Source organism: Eurosta solidaginis, chromosome 4, assembly GCF_040869045.1.
Source record: "Eurosta solidaginis isolate ZX-2024a chromosome 4, ASM4086904v1, whole genome shotgun sequence".
NCBI classification, from domain to species: domain Eukaryota; kingdom Metazoa; phylum Arthropoda; class Insecta; order Diptera; family Tephritidae; genus Eurosta; species Eurosta solidaginis.
Genome location: NC_090322.1, coordinates 59383957 through 59398825, shown reverse-complemented (window position 1 = coordinate 59398825; position 14869 = coordinate 59383957). Strand labels below are relative to the sequence as shown.

The 14869-nt window shown below is 38.3% G+C and overlaps 2 protein-coding genes and 1 long non-coding RNA gene across 3 annotated transcripts in view; 1 reads left to right on the top strand and 2 right to left on the bottom strand.

The window, feature by feature from the left end:
- The window catches only part of LOC137249850 (uncharacterized), a 72452-nt gene extending 61630 nt beyond the window's left edge, over window positions 1–10822 (bottom strand). Inside the window, exons 1-3 of the mRNA XM_067781831.1 lie at window positions 9964–10822; window positions 9802–9906; window positions 9482–9738 (exon numbers count right to left, since the gene is read on the bottom strand). Coding sequence (XP_067637932.1) covers window positions 9482–9738; window positions 9802–9906; window positions 9964–10613 — 1012 coding nt within the window. The 5' untranslated portion in view covers window positions 10614–10822. The remainder of the gene's footprint in view (window positions 1–9481; window positions 9739–9801; window positions 9907–9963) is intronic.
- The window catches only part of LOC137249852 (uncharacterized), a 352644-nt gene that overhangs the window by 281467 nt on the left and 56308 nt on the right, over window positions 1–14869 (bottom strand). The window lies entirely within an intron of this gene.
- Window positions 14007–14793, top strand: LOC137249858 (uncharacterized). The gene is made up of 3 exons (XR_010952577.1): window positions 14007–14035; window positions 14373–14573; window positions 14659–14793. It is a non-coding gene; the product is annotated as an uncharacterized lncRNA (long non-coding RNA).

Sequence of the window (14869 nt, the reverse complement as noted above, 5' to 3'; positions counted from 1 at the left end):
TACCTCCCTGATCTCTCCAGTTTTTTCGCCTCGCGAAACCTGGAATTATCACCGACTAAATCATCCGCGACCCTATTTACAACGTGGACGTCCCAAATATCGACCATTTTGAACATTGGCCAGCCAATTGCATGCTACGCATCCCCTATATGGTCGCCAAGCCTAAAAACTACTCACTGGAAGAAGCTGCAGGCCTGCCAAAATAGTGCTCTCAGAAACGCCACGGGCTGTCTTGTTATGTCCCCAGAACACCATCTACATAATGAGGCGAGAATACTCCCCATCAGGGAGAGAAATGAGATGCTAACCAAACAGTTCCTGTTGAATACCCAGAATCCTGGGCATCCCAAGAGACATCTGATTGATGAGCCAACACCGCCTAGGGGTTTAAGGTCACTTACCCCCAGAGTGGCGACGTCCCCCCCTATGCACTTCAGAATTCTGCAGTTAAACTGTAATGGACTAACTGGGAAGATTACGGAGATAGTCGATTTCATGAAGCGGCATAACATCGGCATTGCTGCGATTCAAGAGACTAAACTCACAGCGAGATCTGCATTGCAGACCTGCTCTGGGTATAATTTCTTTATTTCTTTATTTCACTTAGTCAATGGACTTAAATCCTTACAGACTATGATACAAACTAAAGTTAAGAGATAGTTATTTGAAAAATAATACATAGTACTTAGAAAGCAGATTTTAACATATTTACCAGTTTCGTTTTTGGAGCAGAAAAGTCTAGATTTACAACAGTACTGATAGAGTTAAACTCACGGAGAGCACGAGCAATTGAAGCATTACTGGAATAGTGGGTTTTAAAATTGTCACAATAAAATGTATAAAAACTGCGAAGACACCTCCGAGGAATATTAAATCGAATCCTATCCAATAAATATGGACAGTCAACGAACCCATTAATAATATCATACGTAAATGACAAGCAGAGTATTGATCTGCGATTATCTAAAGACTTAAGGCTTAAAAGCATAAGTCGCGCAGAGTAGGCGGGTATAGGATCAGAGAAGTTTAATGGACGAAGGGCATATTTGAGAAAGATTTTTTGTATTCTTTCAATTCTGGTAATAGCAGTTTGACTACTTGGTCTCCAAATAAATACGCCATATTCCAGATTAGATCTAACAAAAGACGTGTAAAGTAGCTTAAACGTGTAGGGATCAGAGAATTTGGTAGCATTGCGCCTTACAAAGCCAAGCATAGAATATGATTTAGAGGTTATGAAATTTATGTGCTTACTAAAAGAAAACTTATTGTCAAAGACAACACCAAGGTCCTTAATCTCATTAACACATTGAAGCTCACAATTAGAGATACTATAATTTGTAGTTAGAAGATTAATTGACTTCGAGTAGGTCATTTGAAAGCATTTGGACGGATTCAAAGAGATACCGGAATTCAGGCACCATTGGTGCAATTTATTAATATCATTCTGCAACATTAAGGCATCATCTGGCGTCTTAATGGCAGAAAATAGCTTTAAGTCATCGGCGTATAGCAAACACTTCGCGAATGAAAAACAACTACTTAAAAATAAAAAAACAACAACAACTACTTACGTCATTAATAAATAAGATAAATAAAAGTGGACCTAATATACTCCCTTGGGGAACCCCAGAAGTGGCTACAAACGGACTAGACGATTGTCCATCAATGGAAACAACACACTGTCTGTTACTTAAATAAGACTTTACCCATAAAAGAAACGAAGAGTGGAAACCAAGGCAACCTAATTTTTTAATTAAAACACTATGATGGATTTTGTCAAAAGCTTTTGAAAAGTCCGTATAAATGCAATCAACCTGATAACCTGCAGAAAAAGATTCAATACAATATTCACTAAAAACAGCAAGATTTGAAACTGTTGATCTACCAGCGACAAAACCATGCTGGAAGGGAGATATTAAAGACTTAACCGCAAAACCCAACTTGGCATTAACAGCATGCTCGAAAATTTTGGAAATGGTAGAAAGCTTTGAAATAGGTCTATAATTACGCACATCATTTTTGTTACCACTTTTAAAGACGGGGGTAATGGAGGTGAGCTTCCACTCGTCAGTGAACGTACCGCACGAAAGAGATTTATTAAAGATTATTCTTAAAGGAAGAACTAGAGTCGGGCAGTTTTTTAACAGGACTGAAGAGAACCCATCAACGTCTGTTTGAGACGAAGATTTAAGTTTGAGAATAGCATTACTAATATCATCAGAAGAGAGACAGAGGGCACCAAAGTTTAGAGCAGTGTCAAGATTCGAGGAGGCAAATTTGATTTAAAAAACTCCGCAAATAAGTTGGCTGTCTCACCCGGTGTTCGCGCTGAGTGGCCATCAAGGAACACTCCAGACGGTATACTGGAGCAACCTTTTTTGGACTTGATATAGCTCCAAAATGTTTTCGGATTCAACTTAATGTTAGACTCGATTGTATGAATATAGTTGGTGTACAGAAGCTTATCCAAATTATTAAATTTCTTCAAGTATTGCTTATATTTAATGAAGAACAAATGGTTCTTCGTATGTTTAAACTTACGCATATATTTATTTCTGAGATTCCTCAATTGTTTCAACTCTTTCGTATACCACGGAAGTTTGTAAGGCCTCATTCGTCTCATAGGAATTTTATGCAGGCAGTGATTTAATAGAATAGATTTGAAAGTTAGGAAACTATTAGAAGTATCCAGTCCTTCAAGTACCACTTCCCAGTCTATTTCAGATAAAAAACTATTAAAACTGGGAAAATCAAACGAATTAAAGTTAAAAGTAAATCTGCTTTCAGAAGTATCCTGTGCAAAACTATAAAAACTAAAATTAATAACCATGGGTAGGTGATGCCTGTCCTTGTGAGTGAAGGGATTTGTACATTCACTGATTTCACAATTAATATTATCACTAATAAATATGAGATCGAGTAATCTATTTAAAGTATTAACACATTTGTTGATTTGCAATAAATTAAGACTAAGTAAATTGTCAATGAAATATAATTCGTGATTTGCAGAGAGATTATTAGGTGTAAGACCAAAATTACAAATATTAGTTGACCAGTCAATATTGCATAAGTTGAAGTCACCAAGCACGCAGAGATGATTATCACATAGGTTATTAATAACTAGCGAAACTATGTTGTCAGCGTGTGCCTTGTATAGTTCAAATGAACTGCCTGGTGGCACGTATGATGCAAGGAGATATAGGGAGCCTTGTGAATCAGAACCATTAATGCAAACACAAATTTGGTCAAGCAAAACGTCACCATTACTAAGCGGAAAGAAACAGGAGGATAACTGACGTGTGACCGTAATTAAGACCCCACCGCCACGAAGACAACCAGTAGCGTTAGCATCTCGATCTTTGCGGAATACATTAAAAAGATTAGAGTCGAAGAACTCACTGTCGAAAAAACTTCCATTCAGCCATGTTTCGATGAAAACAAAGACGTCATAATCCAATTGGGAACTGAAGGTGTGAACAAGATCGGCTTTGGTCCTCATCCCAGAAAGGTTTTGGAAATATACCTTTATCTCACTATGACCATTAATTGGAGGCAGAGCACTCACCACATTGTTCAGTGATTGCTAATCGTCGCTTGACACTGGGTCCGAGCTACTTGCTGGCTTGCGAACATTTTTAAACGGTTTAACTTTCACATTTGCTGGCCATAGCAAGGGATCCATAATTGCGTCCAGGAAGGTAGCTGACACGCCAAGCTTAAAATTTACTCTAGAGAGTTTAGTAAAATCTGTATCTTTTTTAACCAGAGGGAAGCAGGCAAGTTCATTGCCATCGATTTTCGTATTTTTAACCACATAGGAGATTATATTATCAGCAGTGACATTAGATTTGAATGACGATAGATGGATCCATTTTTTGTGGAAACTACATCAAGTTCAGTGTTAGTACTGACTCCGATCACTAGACTACGCGAACTGGTTTGGACTTGGGGGGTTTTCTTTTGATGGACTTGACTTCCCGCGTTATTAGAATCACTGATTTTATCATTGCCTACCACGTCAACGTTAGTACCAGAAGACAGAGATTTAGTGCGTTTTTTGTTTTTACGCGTTTTTCTCTGAACCTGAGTCCACTGTGAGGGAGATTCAATATTATTTGCAGTAGAAGAGCTGTGAGAGAGATGTGTTGAGCATGCTTGAACCAAAGTAGTAACATTCTGCTTAGTGGCACATAGTTGAATTTCACTCACATTGTTATCATTAGAAATTGGGCAACAATCGGTGATAGCAGTAACAATTGGACTCTTGTTGTTGACATCAACATCAGCAGAAGTCATAGCAGCAGCAGAGATCGCAGTATCATTGCAGGTGGCGTCGACAATTGCACAGGCAAGAGATGCGTCATCTGTACTCGACGACGTTGTCTCTCACGTTTTAACTGCAGTAGCGGCGCAAGCAGAACGAATATCTGTAGAACATGTGCATTTGTTTGTATTTAAATCTGAAGCCAGCGATGCAATGGCCGAGAACAACTCATCTAAACGAAGTTTGTTGTGTAGAGAGCGAATTTCACTTAATATTTCCAATTGGTCAATAAGAAATTTGTTAAAATTTTAGAGAGAATTGATCTCAATTAGAGCCAAATCTAAAGCACTTGTTTGCTGAGATGAGTGAGGATGACTTACGTCAACATTGCCAACATAAGAAAGCATAGGTTGACTATTGAAGTTATTTGTTTTATCAGGAATGCATGTTGTTGTAGCATCACTGAGATTAATAGACTTATTGAAATCTATGATAGGTGGCGGTGAGCGCAGAGAGTTACGACGCAAGGCAATACACCCATTACATATGAATTGTTTACCCGTTTCAGTCAAGCAATCCAGATCAGCTGGGCGAATCTTGACACACTCCATATGAAAAAGTTCAATGCACTTTGCGCACTGCACTTTTGGTTGCGTTCGCTCAACTCTACAGCCACATATGCACGGCATTTTGAGAGTAACGAAGAATAGTCATAAAGAATTAAAATATGCAGAAGCACTTATGCAAAATTTTTTTATATGAAAGTCAATAAACTTTAAAACTTTTGAATATTAAAATATTTATTCAATTATAGTTTTCAAAGGCACTATTAGACATTTTGTTTGGAGATTGCGATATAAATCACAAGTATAGAAATATTTATTTGTTTACATTGATTTCACGAGATAAATGAAATTTACTTAGAGAGCAGTGTAAACACGTCTGCGTCTGTCCACAGAAAAGATCGCGAGAGCGAAAATGGAGGCGGCCTCGCGTTTATCATACACCTCTCTGTGCAATATTATATATTAGATCCTCGCATCGACCGCAGGTACAATGTCTTAGAACGTCAAGGCCTATCTGTCCGGTCAGGCGATGCAAACCTAGAAATCATCAACATCTACATCCCTCCTGCCACCTGTTGCCACAGTGGATACCGCCCTAATATCAGCGCCTTACTCACTGGCAACAATCGCATTATCTTAGGCGATTTCAATGCCCATCACGATCTATGGCATTCAAATTTGCGGGCGGAAAGTAGGGGTCAGATGTTGGCGGATCAAATAGAAGAAACGACGTTCCGCACAATAAACGGAGACGCCCCTACACGTACGGTAGGAAGCTGTCACAGTTCGCCGGATATCTCAATCGTGAGCGCAGAACTCGTAAACTGCGTCAACTGGCAGCCGATGGTAACATTGGCATCCGACCACCTGCCTATACTTATTTCGCTCGAGCGTACCGCCGACTTCATCGTCACAGAAAAACGCACTTTCATAAACTTCAAAAAAGGAAAGTGGGACGAATATAAATCTTTTACAGACAACCTCTTTGCTGCCCTCCCTATCCCGACTGATGCCCGCCAAGGGGAGCGTGCCTTCCGCAAGGTCATTAAATCCGCCTCGGCACGTTTCATTCCCGCCGGAAGAATTCCCGAAATTCGGCCCCACTTCCCGGCGCAGGCCGCAAACTTAGCGAGAGAACGTGACCTTATAAGACAGCTTGATACAGGCGATCTCCAAATAAGGGATATAAACCAACGCATCAGATTGCTTGTGGATGAACACAAGCGGGCGAAATGGGAGGAGCACCTAAGAGGTTGTAACCTCTCTACCGGTGTGGGTAAACTTTGGTCCACCGTAAAGTCCCCATCGAATCCGTCTAAGCACAAAGACAAAGTTTCCATCGCCTTTGGCGATAAAGTGTTGTCGGATGCGAAAAAATGTGCGAGCGCTTTCTGCCGACAATATATAATGCATTCTACGGTCGACAAAGATAGACGGAGGGCCAACAGACACGCACATAAACACAAATTCAGCGCGTCACCAATCACCATCACCGCTAAAGAGGTTGAGGACGCCATTGGTCACGCTAAACCATCCAAAGCAGTGGGCCCAGACGGCATAGCCATGCCGATGCTTAAAAGCCTAGGGAAAGAGGGTTTCAAATATTTAGCGCATGTCTTCAACCTGTCTCTTTCCACCTTTGTCATACCCGAAAAATGGAAAATGGCCAAGGTGGTCCCCCTACTAAAACCTGGGAAAACAGCTAAAATAGGAGAGTCGTATCGTCCGATATCTCTCCTATCGCCAGTAGTAAAGACGCTTGAAGCCATTTTGTTACCCTATTTCCAACAAATTTGCAGCTAGCCTGTCATCAGCATGGCTTCAGAAAACTCCATAGCACTACCACCGCGCTAAATGCCATTAGCACCCAGATAAATTGCGGTTTAAATCAAAACCCCCACTATAGAACAGTACTCGTAGCGCTAGACCTATCAAAAGCTTTTGATACGGTCAACCATGGCTCGTTACTGCAAGACCTGGAAGGGTATACCCTGTCCTCATGTCTTAAAAGGTGGACCGCAAATTATCTGGGTGTTCGGCTGGCATCGGTGCAATTTAGAAACGAAACATCAAAACCAAGAAAAATTAAACAAGGGGTGCCACAGGGTGGTGTCCTGTCCCCACTTTTATTTAATTTCTACATATCTATGCTACCTTCACCACCGGAAGGAGTCACAAGCGTTTCCTACGCCGATGACTGCACAATAATGGCCACAGGCCCTGGCCCACAGATCGATGAGCTATGCAATAGAATAAACGGATACCTCCCTGATCTCTTCAGTTTTTTCGCCTCGCGAAACCTGGCATTATCACCGACTAAATCTTCCGCGACCTTATTTACAACATGGACGTCCCAAATGTCGCCCATTTTGAACATCCACGTCGATGGCACTACGCTACCGACTGTCCTACACCCCAAAATCTTGGGTATTACGTTTGATCAGGATCTAAATTTTGGTGAGCTCGCAGCCGCAATGGATCGGTTTTGGCACCGGTCCTATTTAACATATATATAAATGATATATCTTCGGCGCTAAAACATAGTAAAATAAGGCTGTTTGCGGATGACGCACTGCTCGAAGTAAGTGAACTTGATATCATGTTAGCTAGGAGCAAAATGCAGGAAGACTTGAACACCCTATACAGGTGGCTTTGTAACAATAAGCTTAAACTCAATGTTAATAAAACCCATTTTATGGTCATATCTAGAGCGATGAATAAGGAATCTTGTAATATCGAGCTAAAAATAATGAACTCAAACATTAACGAAGTTAAAACTTTCAAGTACTTAGGGGTTCAGATTGATAATAAATAACAATTTAATGATCATATTGATTATATAGTTGCCAAAATAGGCAAGAAAATTGGTTTTTGGAAAAGGTCATGCAAATTTATCAGTAGAAAATACAAACTGAAAGTGTATAAATCCATCATAGAGCCGCATTTCATATATTGTCCCACAATATTCTTTATGGCCAATGTAACTCAGGTAGATAAGCTACAAGTTATGCAAAATAAAGCTATGAGATTTATATTAAACATGAGGTATGATACTCCCATTAATAACATGATAGAAGCACTAAACTGGTTGAGTATAAAACAGCTCATATTCTACCACAGTATGAAATTTGTATTTAATATTAAGCACGGTAAATTACCAACATACCTCAGCGAAAAGCTTAGATATGTAAATGATGCACATTCATACGTAATCAGAGAAAACAATAATTTTAGATTACCTCTTTTCAAAACAGAAGTGGACAAGCAAAATATATTTTATAAGGGCCTGAAATATTTCAATGAACTTCCTAATCACATAAAAAGTAGTAATAACTTCAATACCTTTAAAAAAAGTTTATTGGAGTATTGTAAAACACTTCCAATAAGATAGTTGCGTTACGACAGCGTCTTTACTAAACAAAGTTGAGGGGTGATTGGGTACACTTCAATTTCCAACATCCAAAGACATGTTTAGCTGTGTTGATCGGAGACCAATACATTCCGACAACTTAAAATACAAATATAATTGAAAAATATAAGTTCCAAATTTTGTTGCCTTAAGCTGGGAGCCCTGGAGGATTGGAAACGCGTCCTTTCCAACCTTCCTTAAATGACTGGCTCCCAGACTCGTCCGTTTGTTACGCCAGTATATATGCTGATCGGAATCACATGGCATTCCAACAGCATATTCAATAGAAATAAATGATATAATAATGAATTGTACTTAGTAGTTTAAGTTTTAGGCCTAAACAGCCGTAATAATAAATAAATTAAATTAAATTAAAAAAAATAAATTAAATTGTTCCGAGAATTCAGAGCCGTAACAAAATCCTCAAATCTCTCGCTGGCAGTACTTGGGGAAAAGATAAAGAAACGCTCATGACTACATACAAAGCAATTAGCCAGCCGATTACGTGCTACGCGTCAACCATATGGTCGCCAAGCCTAAAAATTACCCACTGGAAGAAGCTACAGGCCTGCCAAAATCTGCATAATGAGGCGAGAATACTCCCCATCAGGGAGAGAAATGAGATGCTGACCAAACAGTTCCTGTTGAATACCTAGAAACCTGAGCATCCCAACAGCATTGATTGATGAGCCAACACCGCCTAGGGGCTTAAGGAGTAATCTTCGTAAGCATTTTGAGGAAATACGGCACCTGAGAACCCAGCCGTTTGAAGCGAAAAAACACAAGAAGGTCCTTGGTGAACTCCACAAACAGGAGTCGGACCTTTATGCCGGGAATTGTCCGGTGAATCCAGTACTCAAAGAAATGTATCCAAAACTCGCGGAAGAGGAACGCATACTCCCCAGGGAAACGCGTGTCACTCTTGCTCAACTTCGTTCTTTATCTGTAACAGGTTAAACTCTTACATATCCAGAATCAACCCCGACATACAAAATGTATGCCCCGCTTGCAATGTGTCCCCACATAACACCAACCATCTCTTTAATTGTAATGTGGAACCAACGCCTCTAACACCCCTTTCCTTATGGTCCACCCTTGTTGAAACTGCAAGTTTCCGGACTCCCGTTAGAGGATATTGATGAAAATTTGTGATCGGTCGCGGCTGTTAGGTGGGGCGAAGCACTGCTACAACAACAGGTCCCCGCTTTTCTAATTTACTTTGTATGAAGTGGTACTAACCTTTGATGTTAGGTTGTTCATTTTCTAATTTCAACCGGGGTAATATATCCCCAGAAACTTCTATATCGTGGAAGGCTTCGTCATCGCTCGTAATAGGATTAATGTCCATGTTAGCTTCGCACTCAATATCCTGAGGATCATCTTGTCCACACTCGAAAAATAGGGAAGTTGCTGTGAATGTAGGTTTTGATACTTCTATACTGGTTTTATCTGTATCAAACTGATTTTCTGTCAAGTTATTCTCTTCTGGAGAAGCTCTAAAAATTAGATGTATAAAACGTGTATACAAAGCTCAAATTGGGATGTAAAAAAATTCTTACAATTTTCCTACAACAGTTTCCTGTTCTTTTTTTGCAATACCCAACTCATTTTTAAATGTTTGATTAATAAGCTCTATTTCTGGCTCCTTGAGTGACTTTTTACCACTATATAAAATAAAACGTTATTAGTTATGCAGGAAAGACTGCATTTTACAATGTTACCTTGGTTTCTCTGGTTGACGATGTACACAACGCAAATGACGGTTTAAATGCTCCCGGCGGCCAAACTGTTTGCGGCATATTGTACACTGTAGTTCTAAAGCAATGCCAGCACTTGGGTGATTGTGAACCATATGGCTACGCAACTGCCTTATACGCTTAAAGCGCATCCCACAAATTCTACATTGCAAAGTATTACTGTTATGAATCTGTTTTCGGTGTTGTCGGAGTTCTATTAGATCGAAGAACTTCAATTCGCACAATTCACATGGATGTAAACATAGTTTGTCAGTTTGTGTACCATACTCCCTTCGTTCTCCGAGTTTAGAAGACGGAGCTGCAAACTCAATATTAGTATCGTATGAATATTTCTTTTCGTCTGCCCATCCCATTAACGACATATATGCCTTCTCTACACGTTGTTTAAAATCGTACGCCATACGGGCCGTATCCATGCAGTCATAGCAAATTTTTGAAGGCAATTCTTTTTCATCGGGAATTACCGGATAGCGTGTGCATTCCGATATAATAAATGCTATAGTTAGACCACTTGAATGAGTTTCTTGGAAAATTGAAAACAATTCATCATTTTCAAGCAAACACACTCGACAAACCCTGCTATTTGCACGGGTATCTTTTTTAACAATTTCCATGGCTAGATTTTGATGCAAGTCGACAAAATTAGGTTGAAGCCACTTTGCCAAATGCTACCATATGAAATATTATTATTTTAATATTATCTTTGTTCTTTATAAAATTCTTCACTCCAATGGATTTTGCTATAATTTTACTACATATAGTTGGTAAATATGTGACATCGCAACTACTGAAATATCACAATAAACTTCAGCGACAGCTTAGGTGGAATAACCGTGACTTACCGACTGTGACGGCACCACGTTCCTAATCACGCTTACCAATGTATGCAGTGTTGCCAGGTAATGAAAAAAAAGGTTAGAAAAAGCTAATTTTAGAAAAAAAAAAGGTGCTAAAAAAAGGCCAGAAATTTTTTTGGTTAATTCATAAAATTTTTTTTATATTTTAGTTTACACATTTGTAAATAAAAACTTATAAACATAACTTAAACATAACTTCTTGTTTCAAAACATATCAGGCACATTTTCCTTGACTAGCACGTGGAATTACTTTAAATGATTGCATATGTGTATATACACAAAAAAAAATATTACAAACTAATTATTTATATAAAATATTCCCCGTATGAAAAACCAGAAGAGCTTAAGTCTGCGTATAAAGTTTGGCTATTTACCATAGATATGAGATCATCGGTAATTTCAAAATCATTACATTTAGATAAGCGTTTTAACGAGCATCTAATATTAAGCAGCGCATTAAGCATTTTAATTTTTAGTTTGTTCCTTAATTTAGTTTTCAGAATTTTCATGCCACTAAAAATTCTTTCAACCTCCGCGTTACTGAGTGGTAATACTAAAAAACTAAATATGAATTCGACAAGTTCTAAAAAAGGTGGTTCGTTTAATGCATTTTTATGTTCTCGGACTTCCGACTAAAATTCCATCGTGAGTGTACATTTTTCCATTGTATAGTTATAAGTTTTCGCCACTGCAGCTCTGTTAATGCTATTTGACTTGAAGAATAACTATACTTCTCTTTTTCAAAGTGAGAAAATACATCTGGCTTTGAAACTTTCAACGAATTTTCAGCAGAAAAAGAGTTTATCTTTTGTAGAGAACTCATATTATTAGGTATTAGGTGTTCACAGGAACTATTGAAATTATTTTATTTTAGAAATTATTAAAAATACATTCGGATTAAAAAAGGCTAGAAAAAAGTCACGAAGCTAAACCCAAAATTTCGAGGCTAAATGCAAAAATAAAAGGCTAAATCTATCCTCGAAAAGGCTAACCTGGCAACACTGAATGTATGCTTTTAGCGAACATGGATTTTGATAAGTTGCATATATGTTTCCGTCAGTTGAGTGAAAGAAAATTTGCTCTATGAACGGCGGACTTCTTAAATTAGGATGAATAATCGTATTTATAATCAACGCTTTTTTTTAAATTTGTTTTTAAATGTACTTTTCGGAAAAAATACAAAAAAAATTTTAAAGTTTTTTTTTTCAATTAAATAAAAAAAAAATTATCGGCCCACTCCGGGATTAGTGGGGATGATTGCAGAATTGATTGAAGTTTTTTATGAGAAAAAAAAAATGGCGAAATTCGAAAAATCTCGAAAAACTGAAAAAATACAAAAAAAAACTTTAAAAATTTTTTTGTACTTTTTCCGAAAAGTACATTTAAAAACAAATTTAAAAAAAAAGATCCCAAACGGTCAATTTTTGAAAAATTTTGAAAAAGTTGAAAACGGTGTTTTTTTAAAATTCATAACTTTTTTGAGTTGGATAAAAAATTTTGAAAAAATTCTGAAAAACGTCTTTCGTAAGCTAGAAAAAGAAGAAAAACTTTCAGCCAATTCTAAAGGGGTCGGGTTCAAAATTGGTCGAAATGGGATGGAAAACCCCATATAGATGTAAAAAAAACACAGCTTCAAACGATGCTCTTGCCACATGAATAATTCGCTGTCATGACATGAACCCAATAGCAATTAATTAAACTGTAACCAAATAACACTTGATATCTTAGAAAATTATACGGAGGTCGCAATACAAACGTAATCGCTAACAATCAGTATCCACTGTTAAATCAACGTCTACAAGACTTTGAAGCCATTTCGAAGGTTTTTGAGAAGCGTTTTGAATGTTCAAGAAAGAAAGGAGGGTACTGTGATCATTCTAACCCTAGATGTAAGTTAAAATGTTCTTTTTTTATTTATTATAGTAATAGTAAAAATTAAGTATCACAAATATACTAGGATAACAGCTTATGTTATATATTTATCCGAAAACCTCCAACAAATAAAGAAAGCCAGAGTGCCCATTTTGTACAGTACCTTAAAATAAGTTAGTATTACTTTGAAAGTCAGATAATCTATCGTACGAATTTCAAGTTCCTCTCAATTTGAACCTTCAAAGCATTCTTGAAAATCTGAAGACCATGATTTTGGTACTGAAACCCTGCAAAAATCGTGTGACCAAAAACGCACACATCCACACGAATTTTTGACAGGGGTGACGATTTGGAATGAAAAATTGTGCAAATGAAATAGCATGCTGACAAATTTTGCTTTCCCACAATGTATCGTGCTCTCTCGCACCTATTATTTTCATAGGGATAGCAAAATACGTCAGGTTTGCGTGCAAAAAAATCCGCCATTTCTAATTCAGCAGTGACAGCAAGACAAATCGATTTTTTGGTTAATTTTTTGAACCTGTATTTATTACATTTTGCAGAAATTAATATACACATTCTTTAATATTTTTTGGTCTACTAAAGTGTGTTTTAGCAAAAAAACTCATATCAATGTGTGCATGTTTATAAAGAAAGAAAGTGAAATATGTAATTGCATAGTATAAATAATCGTGAGCAATTCTAATGCAGAATAGTAAATTTTGATTTCCACATACATACAAGAAAAGAATTCTTGTTACAGTGCTTATATGGATCTACTTACAAAATACATACCATTAAGATTTATTATCCAAAATTGAAAAAAATTATTAGAAAATTCGGTGTAAAAAACGGCTAATTGTGCAATAAAATAGCATATCTTGTTGAGATACCCAACCATGGTCTTCATTCATTATTGTGACGGAGGTGTGTTTGCAGCAGCAAAGTGAACCCAAACAGTGTAGGTCGTGGTGGTTGTTGTTCGTGGTCCGCATCAACTGGACCAGGTGGGGCAATGACGCCACATCCAGTTATACCAAGGTATATACCACGACAGCAACCAGGTAATCCAATGCCACGATAGCAGCAGCAACAGCCTCCCCAGGCTGGCTATCTGCCAATGCCACGAAATCCGGGCTATCCACCACAACCTCAACATCCAGGTTATCCTCTACAACAACCAGGTGCACCACGTTGTTACACGGGTCAAGTGATGCCACCAACACAACCTGGACCAATGCTCAGTCAACCACCCAAGCCGGGTCAACCCCCAATATCCGGACACGTCCGGACGTCCTGGTTATAATGTATGCTAATACAATTAATAATTTACAAATTTGCTGATTATTATTTTTGTGTTATATTCTTTAAAACGCAGCTGCTGCGCTGGCTAGGCCATGTTATGCGAATGAAAGATGATGCTCCGGCCAAGAAAGTGTTTCTATCGGAACCCGCCTATGGAAGCAGAGGTAGAGGGCGGCCCCCACTCCGTTGGAAGGACCAGGTGGAAAACGATTTAAACTCCCTTGGTGTGACCAATTGGCGCCGGTTGGCGGAGCGAAGGAGCGACTGGCGCGCCTTGTTGGACGGCCATAACCGTTTAGACGGTTAAGCGCCAATTAAGTAAGTAAGTATTTTCTTTAGCAACCACCTGCACCTGTTACTGGTAAATATCAACAGCCGCAACAGTATGATCAAGCCCAACGCCGTTTAGATCCCGATCAGATGCCAAATCCGATAAGCGTTATCATTGAAAATCAAAATAGCGCTGGTGGAGCTTTTATTACTAACGAACAGGGTTTATTACCACCATTGTTGACCACAAAATATGTGGTAGAAGATCAGGTAACTCCTCGCCACGTTACGTTAGGTATCGATAATCGAAATCAATGTTTTCTTTGGCAATTACATTGATCTTTCTTCTTTGCAGGTCGTCTTTGTATTGCATACCTGCAACAGCTGATTTATTAAAAACAACAGCTTTGTCCATTACACTTACCGTCTCACCAATGGCACGTGCGGTTGAGGGTGAATATGAGCCACCCATTGTAAATTTTGGTGAATTGGGTGCAATTAGATGTAATCGTTGCAAGGCTCATATACAACTTGTAGATGCTGGTCGTCGTTTCCAATGTCTAATG